Source organism: Ostrinia furnacalis, unplaced genomic scaffold (assembly GCF_004193835.3).
Source record: "Ostrinia furnacalis isolate ACB-3 unplaced genomic scaffold, ASM419383v2 OfSCF4915, whole genome shotgun sequence".
Taxonomy (NCBI): Eukaryota; Metazoa; Arthropoda; class Insecta; order Lepidoptera; family Crambidae; genus Ostrinia; species Ostrinia furnacalis.
The window spans coordinates 656,065-676,447 of record NW_021135154.1 but is presented as its reverse complement, the minus strand read 5'-3'; the positions used below and the strand labels follow the sequence as shown (position 1 = coordinate 676,447).

At 36.8% G+C, this 20,383-nt stretch overlaps 1 protein-coding gene across 1 annotated transcript in view; it reads right to left on the bottom strand.

The window, feature by feature from the left end:
- cysu (peroxidase homolog) overlaps nt 1-20,383 on the bottom strand; it is a 39,891-nt gene that overhangs the window by 7,252 nt on the left and 12,256 nt on the right. The window contains exons 3-7 of the mRNA XM_028314858.1: nt 12,668-12,744; nt 9,290-9,380; nt 1,623-1,814; nt 941-1,137; nt 348-521 (exon numbers count right to left, since the gene is read on the bottom strand). Of these exons, the coding sequence (XP_028170659.1) occupies nt 348-521; nt 941-1,137; nt 1,623-1,814; nt 9,290-9,380; nt 12,668-12,744 (731 nt within the window). The remainder of the gene's footprint in view (nt 1-347; nt 522-940; nt 1,138-1,622; nt 1,815-9,289; nt 9,381-12,667; nt 12,745-20,383) is intronic.

The window sequence follows — 20,383 nt, the reverse complement described above, 5'->3', positions numbered from 1 at the left end:
GTCTGCAGAGATCATAAGCCATCAGTATCTTTGCCGACTGTTTTTGCGAGTAATAAGAGGTTGATTTAAAAGGCTATCTACAGGTTGCTGTCAGGGTTAATGATGTTTAAGATAACATGTGCGACAATGTACGAAATTCATTAACATAATATTAATTTTGTAGTTTGGCAACGACATTAATATTAAAATGAGATCAAGATCATTCATATTTACTTATGTAAATTGCAATTTTTACCTTCCAATCACACAACTGTTTTGACAAAGCAAGGCCTACTTAGTATTTCATGCCAAACGCCTAGTTATAAATATAATAAGAAGTACCTATTTTTAGAAAACGTCAAACTCACCCAGACGGCAGCCAGGACGAGGTGAAGGGAACCCTCTCACGAAGTCAATGCACTTCACTCCAAACAGGCGGTAGAAGTAATCGTCTTCAGGCACTCTGATCTCATTGCAATACGGGTGCTTGAGGTGTAGCGGCCGCTTGCAGCACTCCTCAGGGTCGTTACGGTTCACCGGGTCTGCAGGATTCAGTAGATATTTACAATTTGCTCGATACGAACTTAATAACTATTGGCAAATGATAACCTACTTGTCTGGTCTACTCGTCAATCATCAATTGCGGTTGTGAAAGCTTTTGGCAATCACAAGACAATAGTCGGTGTAAGACAAACCGTTAAATTTATAGGCACTGCTCTGTGTAATTGCTAGTGGCGAAATGTTTCTGTCGCGACATTTAGGATCACTTTAGCTAATAGCGCTTAAGTACTCATAAAAAGATAAGTAAAATTTATGACAAAGGAACCTATATTCGTAATTATAGGAGCAATACTTTATGGCCCAGTCAGATAATAATGATTATTATTCATGGTACACTAGACAGCACTGAGTGTAAAAGACTGGTGGTCAAAAAATGTATCTACAAGGAAGTCTATCTTACCAAGAGGGGTGCCAGTGAGTGTGTAGTCGTGGTCCATGAACTGTCCCCAGGCGATGACCATGACTGTTCCGGCGTGGTCGTGGAAGCCCTCGTCGGGATGCATGGTACGGGACACCACACGGGACAGAGGGAGGTCGCGGCCGGTGTGCGAGATACGGGGCGCGTTGATGCCATCAGCGAAGAGCGGTCCAATCAATCTGGTCAATGTTAGATATTATTGTTAGCTCACTAGAAGGAGGATAGTTAATATACAATTTGAGAAAGACATTGTCTTTATTATACTAAAACTAGTGTTCAATAGATTTCTGACTTGAGATGACGTTTTTCAGGATTTAGGAGAGCTATAAAAACTTAGGCTGAGTTGCATCATCTTACTTTAACTTTGATAAATATCAAAAATCTGTCAAATTCCATACGAAACGCACCAGTTATCGTCATAGTTACCGTTAAAATTAGGTGGTGCAACTCAGCCTTAGAAAGTCAACTCAAGACGCGACTCAAACAATTTTCAGATTTTGGCACTAAGAAAATAACTTTGTGTAGCATTAAGCTTGGAAATTTTTTCATTCTTTAAGAAAAGATCTGTTTGAAACGTTGAAAAAGACGTTGTTAAAGACTGAAAGTGTTAAGAATAAGCGTTATTTGCTAACTCATCTCAAATAATGTTGTAACTATGTTTTACCTCTGGAAAGGCGCGTTAGTAGCACCCCATGTAGGATGCTGCAGGTTGTTGCAGAGTCCATCCAGACGCCTGTACTTGCCAGCGCGGCACTCCACATGGGAGAACACGGGAGGGCACACCTCCCGGATCAGCGTGCGTGAGGTGTCGATGAGAGGCAGGCCCTTTTCGATCTCCTCGTATGTAAGGCCGTACCTGATGAAGAAGTTACTTAAAGTTAGTACTTTCGAAAAAAAATAAATACCTACATGAAAACGCCTCAAGTGGCTCACAGAAAACAAAAACAACGCCAGTTCATAGTACCACCACTACCACCCATAAATCTTTGGACAATTTCACACAGCGCCAGCTAGCCCCAAAGTAAGCAACGTATTGCTTGTGTATGGGTGGGTACCAGCGTTGCCAGATGTCCCGATTTTGGCGGGACGTCCCGAATTTAAACGTCCCGCGCGGGACAGGCTCTGTCCCGCTTTTCGGAGAGAGACACTCAATTCTCCAGACTATTGTTTGAAACGCCATATTATTCTAAAGAATGATTTTTTTATTTCGATTTTTGCTTTTTTTTTCTTTTTTTATTCTAAAGACGAATTTAACGATACAGTAAATCTGATTTAAATTATTATTTTTTTGTTAAAATACATTTTCTTTGGCTACTTTTGCTATATATTGTCACGTAAACGTAATTTTAAGTCAAATAAAAGGATAAATATTTGAAAACCTTTGATTATATACGTTTTTTTACTATGTCCCGCTTCTGACGGAAGAATCCCGCTATTTTCACTCAAAAAGTACCAAAGTCCCGACTTGGCGAAAAAAAAAACTGGCAACGCTGGTGGGTACCCATATGGGTTGATGGTTTTTTTTGGGGTTTTCCCAATGTTTTCGTAGCTTAACGGTTAGACCCATCGTCCGGCAAGCAAAAGATCGAGGGTTTAATTCAGAAATCAGAAACAATCAGTTCAATTACTTTGAGATGCATCTCTTAAAATGCAAAAAATCCAATTTAAGCATATGAAATTATGTGAGCGAGCAATAAATATCAATATAAATTCTACTCAGCTTATTACCTATTAGCTGATAAATTACTATCCCGAATAGTAATTGATTCAAATGCGCATATAAAGCGAATACATTAGTGTTATAATTTACGAGAAAAATTACGTACGGCCACAGGTATGGCATAAGAGGAGATGATTTACTTTACAACATTTTGATGCTAGTTATTTGGTAACGATATTTGAAATGTCAAGGTTTATAACATTTCCATGTGCATGTTCTACGCAGCCGTTTGTATACAGGGTGTAAGGAAAGGTTTAGATTATGCCATAATGCCAAGTCTCCAATGTGCCAGAGATGATAAAAGATATTGAATAAGGAGGTAAGTCCTAGTAGGAGGGAAAAATAATCTGTTGTTAATTTACTAAACTGTTTTTATAATGCCTACATTTACAGCCTGTATATGATAAAATATTTGCCTTAAGTAGGCAGGCCAATTACTACGAACGAAATAGCATGTGCATTAAAAATAATGCACATTGAATTTTATTGGTTGGTTTTAGTAACATATCATTTTTGGTACTTATGTTTCAATATTGACTTAGGTTCCATGCATATTTCATGCTGATAATGCTTTAAAAAGTGGTTCAAGGTTGAATAAAAGCTATCACTTTTCGGTATTATTAATTATTGTTAAAGTGACCGAGTTTTTTGCGCTGTTTCTTCTCAGAAATGGCCCATATTACAGTGTACAGAAAATAAAATACTTATGTAGTTTTAATAGAGTTTCTTTAAAGCACTACTTATTCGAATCATGGGGTTCAAATTGGTATGGTGACACTAGAGAGTTCATGCAAGATAATGATCTCACGGCGTGTATTAAAAATGATGCGAGAAACATAATGTTTTGAACTCTTGCGCAACAATAGGAAGTTCCGGCACTAAACTATAGATATTTGCAACTTACCGACATTAACATGGCCGTTACATAATCATAATTTTAAATGAAAATTGTAGCATCGCTATTGTTGAAGATTGTGCGAATTCAAATGTTTTGATTATGATAATTCGACTTAAACAAGCTAAAACACGTTGTTCTTTGATCGTTAAGCCTCATTTAAGCTTTTTTGTAATTAACTGCTTTGGTTATTTAAATTAAGGCTGCTTAATTTGCGTTAAGTAAAACGGCTCTACTAAAGTAAGATCAGTTAAGTAGTAGCGGTAATTGGTATTATTAACCCATCTTGTACCTTAAACCACAGAATAATAATAAGTACTACGTACAGAAGTTTTACTTCGCGAAGGTATTTAAAAAAATGTATGCTCAATGTCATTAACAATATGGTGTAATTTAGCTTGTCTCAAGAGTCAAGCAAGTTTGTCAGAAGTTTTGTTGACAAACGTCAGTGATCGGTACTGCGCCGAAGCTATAGGGCTGACTTCGGTAAAATGATGTGACGTGAGGTGCCAATCTGCAGAAAATGGCGGAGGAAATACATGATTTAACATGAATTATCATGAATAATATTAACTACTTATTTACCTCTCAGTGTCTTGAGGCAACTTAAAAAAGTACATTCTGTGTTTTTATTAGTGTCCGACCGAAGGTGTATTTTTGGCCGAAGCCGAAGCCGAAGCCGATTAATCGGCTATGGCCACGACCTTCGGCCGAAGCCGAAGGTTTATATTCTTATAATTTTCATTTCATTTTTCTTATAATAAGCTGCCCATTCATTTTCATGAAGTTTTGCCAAATGATTTTTAATATTAGTTGTTGTTTGTTTTTTTGGTAAGGTGCTACCAAGAGACAAAGACTTGTTACATATTTTTCAAGTTGCTTTATCAATATCATTGTTTTTTGTAAAGTATTCCCATATAGGACCCGTAGATGCCATCACGTACCTGAAATAATAAAAAAATATAATAAATACCTATTTGTTTCTTCAACTACATTCATTAAGCTCCAAACTAAGCCCAACACTGCATATACAATATGAATACGACAATAAATTAAAACTCAAACAGTAAATACCTAGTCTTTATACAGCTAATTTTAAATTGGAAATCCAATTTATTAATTTGGAACTATGAAATGATTCTAACAACAAAATAAACATTTCCTAACAAACTATATCCAATAGAAATTATAATAATTACCTATGAGAGTATAACATACAAATCCAAACCTATGTTAAATATCAGCTCCTCCAAAGCCCTAAACACGGAGGATATCGCGTGTGTAAGTACCTAAGTTTTTAAGTGTAATAAACCTAATATACACTAGAAATGATATTAAGTTCTAAAATAAAAACTCAGAACATTAATGAGAAAAACATGAACGATCCTAATTCATTCATTTACTAAATATGTATATCATTAAGTCGTTACTAATAGAAAATTTCTATTAACTCATAATAACTACCGTACCTATACAAAATAGGTACCTATTGATTTCTTACTAAATACTAAACAAATACTTACGTGAGGATTGTCCTTTTCACTTGTTCACTTGTAAATCAACACTAGTCTATCACAATTTAAAAGATAAGCACAAATTCAAAACAAAACACTCGTTTAAAAACACGTACGAACTTGTTTTGATGCATGCAATGTGATATTTTGACAGTGACTCCCCGCTGCCTCATGACATTCGTAACAGTTCGTTTAATCTCGGCAGTCGCTCGGACCTTCGGCGAAACCTTCGGCTTCGGCCGGGCTTTGGGCCGAAGCCGAATGTTTTGCCGAAGGTGGACTTTTTGGCCGAAGGTGGCCGAAGCCGAAGCCGAAGCCGAAGCTTCGGTCGGACACTAGTTTTTATTATTATTTAGGCAGTTAAATACTGCACAGTATTTAGTACACCATTTTCTTTATTTTTTTCCATCATACACAAGAATACGCGTGCGTGAGTCAATGTTCGCTCGTATGTGAGGCCTTGTCGAATAGTACTCTTGTAGGGGGCAATCGTGCGTGTTTTGTTTTCGATGTAAACTCGCGGAGATGAACAGGCCTGCTAAATTAAGGTAGATGCTGAAAAGATGAGTGAAATTACTCATGAAGCTTTCATATCTTCTGTAAGTCGTATAATTTATAGCCTGACCAGGAACATAAAAACCCTCGCCATGTTGCGGAAAACTAATGGTACTAATTTCTTTTAATGGCAACAGTAACTGAAAACTTCATTGACATGTCACCTTGCATGTCAGTCTATTGCTGTCAAAGTGTAAACAAACTTTATTTTAAATGTGCGCAATTGGTTTTATGAATTAAATTGCTAAAATATTTTTATAGTCGTGAAAGAAAAGTGGTTCACAATGTGTTAAAGTATTTGTCGAAGAGAAATACTAAGGGTTTGGACAATATTTTCATTGAATAATGTTTCCGACAAAGGTTGTCAAATTGACTGACATGTTTATCGTATAGTACAGTCTACTATGAAAATTAGCTGTGGTTGTTGTTTCAACTACCTATTTTAAATTTTTTTGTCACTTTCTAAGTGTTGAATTTTATGGGATTGAGAAAGAAGTACCGAGTTTGAAGCGTTCATGAGCAGACATTGCAGTTGAATATTCAAGTTCTGAATTTGATTATTGATGAATAATAAAATAAATTCTACTAGCTCGATTGATGGTTTCATTTAATTTATTTAAATCAGGTTACCTATAATAATATTTTTTCGTTAATTTATGAAAATATCAAATTAGCCCGTAATCCTGATACATAAAGTTAGCCTATTATTTTAACACAGGTACGACTGTACTCAGTGTTGCACTATCAAATGCAATTGACGCGCCACTATGCCAGGGTTTTTATGTTCCTGGTCAGGCTATATATGAAATTATCGTGTCCAGTGATGTTGACGTAACTGACTCTTGAACTTTGTGAACTGGTTCCAGGCATTGTTTTCTTAAATGTTAAACATGAATGAGCGTACTTGCTAAAATAGCTTAACTTAAAATGAGGTTAATTGGATTTTAAGTGTAGGTAAAGGTTTTCTTATTGTATAATTTAGGTAACCGTCCGTAACTGTGATGCTTTCGGTGATAAGGTTTTATTTATTGTTTTTATTTTCTATTATGTAATCTAAGTTTGTTTGTCTATAATTCTGTAATAATAAGAGAGGTTGGACATATTAGACGTGTTGAGGTCCCGGGTCTCTACAAAATACTTAGTTATATTAAGGCGACTAAGGGACAAATGTGCGAACATCAGTCAGAACTCAGTCCAGCATGACGGTTGTAGGCCATATCCTCTATTTTTCTCTGATAAATTAGAGAATCCTGCAGTGATATGATGGTAATTTTAATTTCAATGTGTTATAGCAATACAAAAGTGATCATGATTGAACGCAACAATAGGTCTAGTCTAGTGCCTATTAACCACAGTATTAACAAAACAAAAGCACTAAGCCTATCAAATGACGTGGCCTAGATCTGTCTATCATGCAGACAGACGTAGCAAAATTAAGTTTCATATGTATCTGTTGACCTTCAAGATGATACGCAACGATAACCGCGCTTAGTTAACTGATATTAAGCGTAATGAAGTTATGATACGAAAGGCTTGGCTCGTCTAATATCCTGACCTCGCTGTGGGCGACTAAAGCATGAAGGAAATGATGAAATATTGAATCCGTAAACGGTAATATAAAATAATTTAGGTTAAATTAATTTCTGTCAATTTAATGTAGAGTTGATCCTACAAGATTAATTGGAATGATTTAATTCATAATTAGTATAATTACTTAACTCTGGACAGTCGTGTTCCAAGTGCCCTTCGATCGGAAAAGTATCAAATTAGCATACTGAAACACAGCAATTGATGTATTAAAGTCTAATTAGATATCTGTTAAGGTTACGTTCCTTTTCTTTCGTTGATCATCGCTAATGGTAATGACTTTGTCCTTTCGGTTCAAAAGACGAGGAACTAAGCTCGTAATGTCCATTTGAAGCGATCCATTTGTTATATTATGAGGTTTCCGTAGTGACTCACGAGCATGTGACCAGTGATTCAGTAGTTCCTGTTAATGAGACGATCTGACATTTAACAGTCCTCTTACTTGCATGCTGTGGGCCGCAGACAAGTTATTTAAATGTTGGCAGTAAGATCAAGGACCACATAATACTTATATAGGTCTCAAACAATGCAAAATTATGAAATGAACAGACAATAAGTGTCAGATCAATTTAGATTCGCATCATGATTAGAGGCGAATGTGGTCACGTAATATTGGGCGGAACTGTATTAATTTGCCTTAAGAATTAAAAATATTTGAGTTAAATGAATTTCCTTAATCCATAAAATTAAGCCATAATGAGTTCGTGAGCGATTTATTATTATTATCATGTAAGAATGTAGTAAATGTGTCACCGGAATGGGCATAAAGAATTAATATGAGCATTCGTGTCCTGTGTGTTGAAAATGGAACCAATCAGAGACATATTTTGCAAGTCCGTTTACGGCTGCGGCTTTAGCATTAAACGTTCTTTACTGCGTGCCGGAATGTGTTTTGACCGCAGGCAGTTAATTTAACGTGGTGTCTTAGGGCCATGAATGACAGACCTGAATAGGAGGTATGGTCATTACCGAAGTAGCATTATGACCATTTGACAGTAGGTGACAGGTTCCGCGTCGTGAGTGAATATGCGGCCGTGAATGGAAACAAAGCTCGAACGATCCGCAGCCTTGAGCCTTAGAATCGGATAATCGAAGCATCAAGTGGTTCGTAAAAGAGAGCACGCATATGCAAGGTCACCGACTCACCATGTATATGATGTAAATGTCAATAAATAAATGAATAAAACCCAATGAAGTCGAGGTTGAGTTCATTGTTCTGCTTTGTTCTATTTTTTTTGTCTTTATTAATTGCGCTAAAGTTCAGCTGTTTTTAAAATTAACTTTAATTTACATCTCGATTTATTTGATTTATGCGTTGGATAATTCTTTATGCAAGTGAAGTTAACATTAATAATTTACAAATAATGCAATTTAATATTTTTATGTAAGGTCAGTGTCAAAATCATCCGGATTCGTTGTTATTGCATTGAAAATGTTGAAAAGAGAATGCAATGCAACTACATATTTAGAACATGTGCAATTACGAAGTGTTAAGTTAATTACAAAATGTAATAGGTAATACTTATGAAAAATTAATAAAACTAATTATGTTGGTCTGATAAAAATTGTTTAGACTCGATTTAATTTTCCTTTTAGTTAACCTCGCAACAAAAGAATACGTTTTGTATCTTTTATACTCGTAGTAGTACGTACGTTTGCTAACATTGTACGTTAGTAATACATAGGTACACTACTATAATAATGTCCGACTTTAATAGTCACGTAATAAATAAATAACGGAACCCACATCACTAGTTTCCAACACTAACTTCTGTGTAACAAGGAACTAGAGCTTTAGCGTCACAAAATTAATCAGAAGAGAATTAGGTAGAGTCATTTGGGCTCGTTAGGTCCAAAAATGTTTGGACTATATCCATTACTTGGAAGTTCCATAACGAACTAGGCTTTGTCTTTACGTACAGTTTACATCAAGTTGCAATTTAAGTGCCCTGGGATTAATGGAATACATTGAATCTCAGAGCTTTCAAGTACCTCAATGTATCTCCAGAAAATATATTGTTTACGATCAGTTTTGTTTGTAATAATGTAATATGACTTACGTCCTCGCCAAGTTGATGGAGATGTCGAGCATAAGCTCTCCTACGCTGGCGAAGTCCTCGGGCTTCCAGTCGCCTTTGGGCTGCGACACAACTGAAACAACAGGTATCATTATTTATTTATTTAGTCGTTAATGTCGCTGTTAAGAATTGGGATAAAAAGGAGTAAAAATGATACTCAGGCTCAAGGAAGGGAAAGCGATATAATAAAAGAGGATAAAAGGAAGATACAGGAATACAGGATAAAGAAGAGACAGACAGATGACAAGTGACATTAGTAAAATATAAAAATATAAAACCATAAACTATCAAAAGAGGCCGTTCGTAACATCTCTCCCTCTCTCTCAACAATGATAGAATATGAATATCAAGAAAAAAGAGAGAGACAGAGCGGGAGAGATTGATACGACCGGCCTTAAGGTGGGCTACAAAAAGAGTTAAAAGTTTATCTAACATTGTGACGTGACGTGGTGGTTCAAAATGTGATGGCTTCGGGTCAGGGGGAGTTTTCCAGTCAGGCGAACAGATGAGGCGTCGTGTAGAAAGGAAGAGGCGTGGCAACCGTAAATAAAGCAGCGTCCAGCAGAGTTGAAGGAAGAGGCGCAGCAACCTTAGATAAGGAACGGCCGGGATGCACAGAGGTAGGCGCATCCCCGGTGGCAGCTCCAGATTGCAAATCGGGTTCACTTGAAGTAGCAGGTCTACCTGGGCACGCAGAGATAGGCGCGCCCGGAGAGGGAAACCTGCGGCAGCTCTACCTGGGCCCGCAGAGATAGGCGCGCCCGGAGAGGCAGAGCTGTAGATATGTGATGCCCGACTTGAAGGCGCCGTATTCTCCAACCATTTCGGAGTGTCAACGCTGCAGCGGCTACCATTGGCATCAACTGGCTACGAACGGTCCCTTTCTGGATATGACGAAATTAAAGATGGCGAGCCGTAAATCCGATGGAGCTTCAGTATCCAATAATCCCATCAACGACCATATTGGTATGCCGTGAGCAAGGCGTTGGTGGTCATGACACGTCTGCAATCCACTAGCTCGATGTGTTCCACCCAAGACTTCCACTCAAGACGACAGAAGTGTCCATCCAATTTTCAAAAGTAGTTAGATGTTACCGAGAGCCACAATAACCATCTTGGTATTAACTCAGAACCACACGTCGAAATTTTACTTTGCAAAAGTTAAGACAAATAAAAAAACTAGAGTAGCCAAAGTTAAAGATTAAAAATAAATTTAAAATTAGGATTGCACAGTTTGAAATGCCAGGAGCGTGCAAAGCTTACACACATTAGCTCTACCTTACAAGCACCTGATGAACTGATGCGCGGTTATTGAAACGAAAAAATGCAGCCATTGGCTGAAACGGAACGGATCCGTACACACAAAAATATCATAGGTGAGATAATGGAAATAAGTGGTTTAAATACCGAAGTTGCTAATGGCGAAACCTCTTCGACTTCCAACAAAAAAGTGAGAACTAAAAATGAAGACTAATTAGTTATGTCTTTCTAAATTAAAAAATAACAATGTTTCTAATATTAATGGAATTGAGTGTACTTAGTGGGGCATATCATATACACGAAATAATAATTGAAAGTGGGATAATGAGTTAGTTTAACTTAGTAACCAAAGAGAAATATTGAAAAAAGAAATAGTGAAATCCTACTGATCAGGTATGGTATACCGGATAAAACCAAAAGCTTGTACGCTTTGCTGAAGATTACTTCTATCTACAAACTTGAGCTCAGAAGGCACAAGAGCGGTTGCTTCAGGAATAATCGAAACCCAAATGTCTTTAAAATGCGCTCGCATTTGCACCTCATAGAGCACTAAAGATGATCGAAACGGCAAATAGGAAAGATCACGGCATGGGAAGTGTCGCGCCTTCTTGCCCTGGGATCCAATCTTAACCCTCCTGATGGTAATTGAACAGGAATCTCTATCCTCTCGAACTCGGAAAATTAAATCATCGTACGAAGATAGCAGACCTGGGCCAGATAATGGAGGAGAATTAAGACTGGAAGGAGTACAAGAGACGTCGACTGCGCGTAATTTTTCACGATGTCGATGTTTGTATTTGCAACCGGAGACTTGACATAAAGTATTTGGATTACACGACTTATAACTTTGTAAACCTTTTTTCAAACACCGAGTGCAATCTTTTTGGTCACGGACCCAATTCAATTTTGACATAACGTCTAGATGACGAAATTTATGACAGTTGTCAATCAAATGTTGTTGTTGACAATAATTACAATTTGGTTTATTAATTACAGATTGTGATGGATGATTATTTACAGATGGCGAAGAACCGATGGCTGTGGTGCACAACGATTTGTTTATGGGCCGTTCAGATAAAGTGCGGACAGGCAACACGTGTTCCTGCGGGACACTGGGACCGGCGAACAGGAGGGTTGAGTCAAGGGGCGCGGCAACCATAGAAACGGAACGGCCGGGATGCTCAGAGGTAGGCGCATCCCTGGTGGCAGCTCCAGGTTGTCCTGAAATAGGCACGTTAGCAAGGGCAGATTTACCTGGGCACGCAGAAATAGGCGCGCCCGGAGAGGCAAACCTGCTGGTAGACGATGCCTGATTTGAAGGCGCCGTAAAATGTTAGGAATTGGGATAGAAGAGGGATAAAAATGATACTCAGGCTCAAGGAAGGGAAAGCGATATAATAAAAAGAGGAATAAAGGAAGATACAGGAATACAGGATAAAGAAGAGACAGACAGATGACAAGTGACATATAGAAAAATATAAAAATATAAAACCATAAACTATCAAAAGAGGCCGTTCGTAACAGTCGCATACATTACCACATTAGGCAATTTAGGGTTGCCCAGGCAGTCTAGTGATTTACTTGTGATTTTTAACAACGCTGAACGGTTGTGGTGAACCCACTCGTAACATATTTAGAGCTTACAACGAGGGGTTAAAAAAAACAGTCGAATGCTAACTACTTAATAATAAAGTTACAGTATGTATTACGCGTATTCTGGAGATAACCTTTGTAAATCAATTGCACATTAGTTTGGATTAGACATGGCTGTCATCAATGCATTGTTCGAAAAGAAATATTGATGTTACGCATCAGAAAGCATGATACGAGAATAACTGAATTGCTTTTTAAAGACCTTCGGTTTATTACAATGAAAGAAGAAGAGCTGTTGTGCTGTGCTCGTAGCTGTAAATGTAGAACATTAAATTCGTACTGAAATACTCGTATTAATTAAGTAAATGAGAAAGAAAGTTTGATGAAATTAGTTAGAAACTTCCTTAAAGTTATTTATAGTCTTATTGCTATTTTAATTAGATCGATTTAATAACTCATAATATTAACATTTTAATGACTTAAGTTTTACATTAATTTAATACTAACCGATTCTGTTCCTGGCTTCAAGATAAGCTTGATTAACGGCATCGTAGGTGATGCAAGTGTGCTGGCCTTCGTATCCACTGAAACAAAAGAAAAATATTAAAATAAAAAATAAACTTTCGCGCCAACATAATGTCAATTCTTTTTTTTAGCGAACTCGGCTGAAAGAAGAAAAAGTTTCTTTGCGGCAATTGCGGCCAGCAAGTAGCTATTCAATACTCAAATCTTTATTGCATTTCACAGTGTACATTAGGTCTTAAATATGTATATAATTGAGTGGAGTGGAAACAATATTTTTAAAATCGGTATTACATTTTTAATTTTTGTTTTTATATAGAGTCATGTTATTGTAAAAGTGGTAAACAACGTCAATGTAAGTCAGCGGTTCCCAAACTTATTTTGTCTACTGCCTACTTTGAGAATAAATTCTTTTTAGCGCCCCCATTTGTAGTCGAGTGTCGAGTGCTCAGTCGGTGTCTAAGAGTCCTCCTAGTAAATGACGCCTCCCAAGCCTCTATACCTTGATTTTTTAGAATCCAGCAGAGATGTAAACAAACACTTTCATACACAATTACACCATAATCACTTACGTGTTCATAATATCATACACACTTTTTAACAAGCCCATGAAACCAACTTTATTTTCACGTTTATACAAGTTTGAAATCAATCTTTGAAACAAATTATTTTTAGTCCAGTCAATGAATGCCTTAACGACGGTGTAGAGAGAAATCCGTGGAACACAATTTCTGACCTCGGGACTTTATTTAGCCTAGTTAGGAGGTAAACATAGTAAAAGTCCCCGCCCTTAGCCCTTGAGCCGGCGGGGAGAGGGGGGTTTAAAGGTACCACTTTTCGGTTTTTCGCTTAATCCTCGGAAACTATGCGTCCTAGTGACATGACTACTATGAACCAAAAAAAGCTTATTCAATTTGCTACAGGTGAGACCGTCAAGTTTTTCTATATCTTGTATNTAATCGATATTATTTTAAGTATTCACTTATTCCGATTACTGATTAATTTTAAATAAAAAATATACGATACTTTGCTTAGTTTTCCAGCGATAACTTCGACAATATTGGAGATAACGTAAAGGGTTATGCCCACTTAGTATGGGACCTTTGGCCTGAGGTGGACAGACATTACAGCATGTAATTTGTTATTTATTAAATAGTCTATACCAGTAAGAAACAGAATATAAATATCATTTTGTATCCAAGTCCTTAAAATTTTTTTTGGCCTAAGACTAGAAAGGNGAGATGGGAAAGATAGCTATGAGTGGCAAAGAGAAGGATGAAGGAGGAAAGTCTTTTCCGTTCCGAGAACTCATAGGGGCACTTATGTTCTTGAGCGTAGCGACTAGACCAGATATCGCGAACGCGACGGCAAAACTCGCACAATTTTCAGAGAATCCTCAGGAAACTCATTGGAGAGCTGCAAAGCGGATCCTTAGGTACCNATTAACGAGAGGTTTTGTCGCATCACTAGTTCACAGACTAAAAATATTTTTATGTCAGTTGGCCATATTTGATGACATTTCTGCTGATTTCTAAAAAATTAGACTGTACACAACGTCCCGATTTTTTTTATCTGGGTCTCTTACCGCCCCCCTTTAAGCCTGCAGCGCCCACAAGGGGGCGTTATCGCCCACTTTGGGAAAGACTGATGTAAGTAAATAAAAGCTCGTTACTGCACTTGTCTCAGTAATTGTTCTCGTGGCCTACATTTCCACAGCCTGCGTTTACCTCGGGCCAAAGGTGGCAGTTACTTAACGTGATCCATCTATTACTATGGTGTAGTTACATAAGTGTTATCGCAGTTTGCGAGTATGTTTGAAACAAATGTACAGGCATGCGAGCTTAAGACTGTGTGGTTATTGTATTGTCATCGTATGGTACTTAATGTAAAGCTTTGTTCATTGGAAACTGTTCTTGATAACGTGTTGCTAACCATATTCTTATCAATATAATAAGACAGGACACAATGCTGAGCGGATGCCATTTTGGTCCACAAATGTGCAAGTATTTTAAGCTGTGTACTGTATTAATTTATGTTGGGCTAAATAAAATATTTTCTTTCCTTCTATAGTTATATTTTACAAGCTTTTATTCACTTTTATTTCCTTTGGTTTGTAAAGTCGTACGTATAATTCACAAATTTTGTCTTCCACCTATCATGAGCTTAATTTCAATGTGATACAAAAGTTTAAAGACAGATTTTATAAAGATTTAACCGAGTGCAGTCCTTCACCTATTTCACCTATTCACATAACACAGTGTGAGCATTTTCCTACTTTGGAATGATGCTCAATGACTTCTATTTCTTTAGATGAGGTGTTTTTATTTTTATTTTGTTTCCGTTTTCGCAGTCACTAATCGAGTTATCAGTAAGGAAAATCAGTAAGCGTGTCTGTGTCATAATCATGGCACAACATGCGTTGTTTGTCTCGTTCGGCGAGGAAGTGCAGCCAGACGTTCTCGCATAATTAGTGTGTCACTGAACTCTGACGGTTGAGCTTTTTTTATACGAGTAGAATGCGCCCAGTCTGGGTTCCGCGAGACGATAGTGTTTTGTCTGAATCGACGTAAAGTTGATACGATATCAGGTTCAGTACAGCATTCGAGGTTCAGTCCACTTTGTAATATTGGTTGGTCTTATAATTTATATAGGTTTCAGTCAGATTTGTTATTGGTTCGTCTTATATAAGTACTTATGGTGCATCATCAATACATTATCAGGTCATTTAGTATTTTGTAGGAGCAACGACCTTCTCAAATCTATCAGAGGCAAATGCTTGAATTGACCTACACTCCTCACGTGCTGGCCAGAAACAAGTATTTTTGTGCAATATGGTCAAAATATGTAATCTATTAACGTTGAATGCATTGAATAATCAGATCCGCGTGAAACACTATCAAACAGCTAACCATTTGTTTGAACGTGAGTAATAAACCAACGAACCGCAAACAATGACAAATTGCTAGAAAATGGAACTGATCAGTTGATTAAATTAGATTATATCCATTTCCATTACATAACCTTAAGCGACAATGAACTTTTAGAGGTGGAACTAAACATTGTTTTACTTTGTTTTTAAAAATTTTTGCTTTAAGCTAATTAGTAGGACCTTGTTGTAGACCCAGGCTCATCCAAGTTGCGCAACAACATCCGTTGTTCAAGTCTAGTTTATGTGCTAGACTTTTTACTAATTGAGTACTCAGACTTTACTAATTGAGGGGTCAGTCGATTACACTCTAATGCATAATGTGATAGTATCGTTACTTCCAGCGATCGCTCTTTAAATCACCGCTGTCATGTTCCCACGGCGATGGACACCAGTTCCCACGTTACACTGTCTAGCCGGGTTCTAGACGTTACGTCATAGATAAACATTTAATTACTTTCAATTGTCAGTGTAACAGTGCCTCTACCATGAGTTGCCATCGAAAACTTGTATTCGTATACTACAGTCGATAGAGTTTAAACGTGGATCGATGAAGTTTGCATTAAAATCATACCATGAGTTCAATTACCGTATACTTTACTCGCCAGCGATAATTCGATGGTTTTGTGATGTCATGTTGGTCAACATGTTAACGTATCCAACTTCACACTCTATGAATGGATGAATGAAAGAACGAATGCCGCTCCTTTCTAACTATATAGAAAAGATAGAGTAGGAAATAACAAAAATGTCAAAAATAACTCTGCAAAATTTACGTGTNTTTCACACGTCAATAAGCCAGTGAGTTACGTTACTGTGACAGCTAAGGTATTTTTCGATGACATCTTTGAAAATTGCAACTCATGGTATGTTATTTGTATGAAACTTAATAAAAACTTTAGTCGCTATCGTATTCATTTAGATAGGTTTTTTACCTAACGATTTGAGATGAACTCATGGTAGTGTTTTTAGTTTTGCTGTGGTTCAGCTACTAACCGCTAGAGGCGCTGTACAATATGCCATACATTTTTTTACGCCCTCGATAGCGAGATGCTCGGTAGGTAAACTCATGGTAGAGGCACTGTTCCGTTAACTGGAGTAGGTAACGTTACTGGTTTTGCATTGCGAAAAAGCTTTCTTCGTTCGTCAAGATGAATAGCACGTTCATCTACGGTTTCGTGACTAGCGTGTTAAAATGTATCTTGAGACACACTTGGAATGTAAGTGGATTGAATCTGTAACCAAATACTTTTATTTTCAAAATAAGTGTAACATGACATTTTGATCTTATGCGGGACCTATCTGGTGAAGTGTGAAGTTGATTCATGATTTTATAATGTCTGCAACGTGACCGATCAAACAGCTATACAAGGAGAACGGTATTCACAAGCAGTTTTACATCTAAAATGAAATTGACTAAACGGTTCTGAACGTGGTTCATATTGAATTTCCGGTCATCAAGTCTATTTAAGGTTTAAACGTTCAAACCAGTTTGGAAGACTTTATGGACGCTACTCATTTATTTTTTAGTGTAGGTATATAGTGTTTAGTGTCAGCCTAGGAAATTACCTTTATAGAGAAAGTCAATGTTGAAGATGATCTCTTAGAAAGTAGACTGAATGCTATTTTTGTTTTCAGTGCCCACTTTTTTGATGTCATAATAATCTCTTTCTTTCTGTGGTTCACACAGAAATGATTACCAACTTGCAATTTTACTTTTCCATTGGACGCTTATTTTGCAATCAGTAAATTCTCCTTTCTAATTGACCTTCATGTGTTTTGTTTAAATGGAAGCTTTACGACTAAATAACTGGTTGGTACTAAGTGTGTAAGCACACATTTATAATGAAAGGTGTGTTAGCACGAACATTCTAAACAGAGAACGATGATGGGTCGCGCCGTTACCTAGTCGTTGAGTGAGACTCGAACTATCCAAGTCACTATTTGTCTATTACTAACATTAATGTACACAACAGGTAAAGTGAAGTGACATACACACAATTGATAAAATCAAATTCCATCACTAGTCTATTCTTAGTAACTTCATATGTCGCCATAACAACAATGTTAACAGCATTGTTGTGTTCCGGCAGTTAGAGGTAAGATAGCCAGTTCCTCTGTGGTTGAGGATTCCGGGTGAAGCTCGCTTCCACCTTCGGCCTGATCATCACTTACCATCAGATGAGATACAGGTCAAGAGCTTCCTCGTTGTGGATAAAAAAAAAACTTTGCTTTTAATAAGTTCGTAAACATGATACCATATTTATATTTAGTAACGTGGTTGCAACTAAAGCCTTGAAAATAAGATTCGCCGTGTTTTCGTTGGGTGTCAACGATTGCGTAAGTATGTTAGATCAAATTGGGAAAACAGCACCTAGATCTTAAAATAGTATCATTATTTTCTGACTTTACTTATGCAAGGTATTCTTACTTAATGTTAAGACATTTTAGACATTACTCAATTTTGTTAGGGGATTAAAAAATTTAAATATTTGTTCCATTTCTCGTTGATCGCTCTGCTTCTTTATTGTTTCTTTACAGAGGAATGTATAACCAACTAATTAAAATTAGCAAACAAGTTTATCGCTAAATGAAAGGGTGTCTATGTCTAGCGAAAGGATTTGAAAGTGAGCGCAACTCGATCGGTCAGCTAAAGTGACTCTACGACGAAAGCAATGTTGATTATAGCATAGGTCAGCTGAAGTTCTAACAGTCAAAAATGTGCGTTTTACAGGAGATTTTAACAGGTTTTTATCAGATTTTTACAGGAGAGAGAGAGAGAAAGCACGCTTCTTTCTTCATGCAATGGCATCAAAATGTTAAAACCGTCAAAAAATGACTTACGCACTGTTAAAATTCACTGACGATAGGTCAACTGAAGTTTGGACTTTGGAGCTCTTTGAATGGACCTGCCACGGAGATGTGGGCAGATAAGTTTCTAAGTTAGTTGAGTGAGTCAGAATAACAGTAGATATGGCAAACATAATTAACATTGAAAGTATTTTTAGTCTATCATTCCGCAATCGGTTTCGCTATATTAGCTGATTACTACACGGTAATGCCAAATGGCAGGTATCTGAAATTGGAATCCTTGATTTAGATTTATTTGTTTGCATCATTACCTATGTATTTTTATATTACATATCTCCTTTAAAAATACAACTAACTATTCTTCAATCTTCTATAAATAAAGGCATATTTATAGCCTTTGTTTTTCATAGTTGGAAAGCTTTAATTATCTGAGCTTTTTAACACCTACTGTTTTCCATTTATCACATTTGCATTATGGTGATAACTAAACATTAAACATAGCACTAAATTATCACATGCTTATGTCAAACAAACATACAATATTCACCGTTCTGTGTATAGATGTTAGTTTACGGTACTCTACCATCAGAGCTTCCTCGGTTAGGTGTCAAACAGTGCTAAGTGTTTTACTAAGCAATGCATTTATTTAGTTTAGCGGTATGGAATGCTTGTAATCAAATATTGCATCTTATTAAAGTACATATAAAGTTTATGATGCCTTCTTTGCCGATGTTGTGGCTAAGGGAAATTAGATATGAGAGAAGAGAGAGAGAGAGAGAGTCCCACATAACCCGATGGAAAAAAAGTATAATTATGGTCTGAAAAATGGTCATTGTATTGGGATGATTAACTAACAAATGAGAGAAACAGAATGACAATGAGTGAGAGCGGTCAGACAGTCTTTCTAGATAAGAAGTTATTGATGTTTGTCCTCAAATTACATCTGGTTTTAAGATACAGAACATATCATTTATGAGGTACCATTGTAAAGCTTACGACCGTCAATAAAATAGTAAAAGATACACTCGAATAAATTATGTTTTGTTCAATGCCACACCACGGTGCATCAGTGTCTTTTATTACTTTGAAAAGCTTTGAGAACGTGCACGAGCTTTAAGGTTATTCCATACATTGCATACGTAAATATTCATTGTTTGTAGCCAGGAAAATGGTATTCACTGTACATAATTAATGATTTCTGTTGTTATTGTATTCATTACTTTCAAAGCTTAGATGTAGTGACAGAGAAAGAAGCGAGGTCGGTGAGTGCGATGTGTGCCGGGGAAGTGTGTCAAGTTTGCGCGCGCGCCGGTGTGTTGTGTTGTGACGCAACTAGACATGGGGTTAATTCGAAGACGATAAATGACCGTTTAAGTTGATGAACTGTAATCAATCGTCGTAAAAAGGAGTTAATAAAATGTCACAGCATCTAAAACCGATACTTGTTAACAATTACCTAACTGAGTAGGTATAAAGTACCGCAAAGTTGGTCTCAGTTTAAAATTTAAATAGGTACCTATTAATTAATTAACTCATTAAACTTGTCGGTTTCGCTCTACTTCATCTTATAATGTTGCCAAATTTTACCGCGCATGAATTTTAATTATTTTAACACACAGAGGATAATCTCTACAAGTAATTGATTAACACTATTAAATAGAGGAATGTTTGATAGTAACTGTATTTCATAAACCAACTACATCATTTCTAACTTTAATTCAGTATTTGTTTGACTACTTTAAAGTCTCCACAAGAAGGATTTGTCTTTGTTGATGAGCACCTTCATGCTGTATAACGTAGAGCTGACTAGCTGGAACCGCTATGATAGAACTGTCATTTATATTCAAATGTGATGTTGTCTTTAGCTGTGTAATGGCTGTGCCGAACTCTCTATTGTAAATATTCTACGTGTGCTTTGATACCAATATANTCAAATGCAGGCTTATCCAGACATTCTCTACACA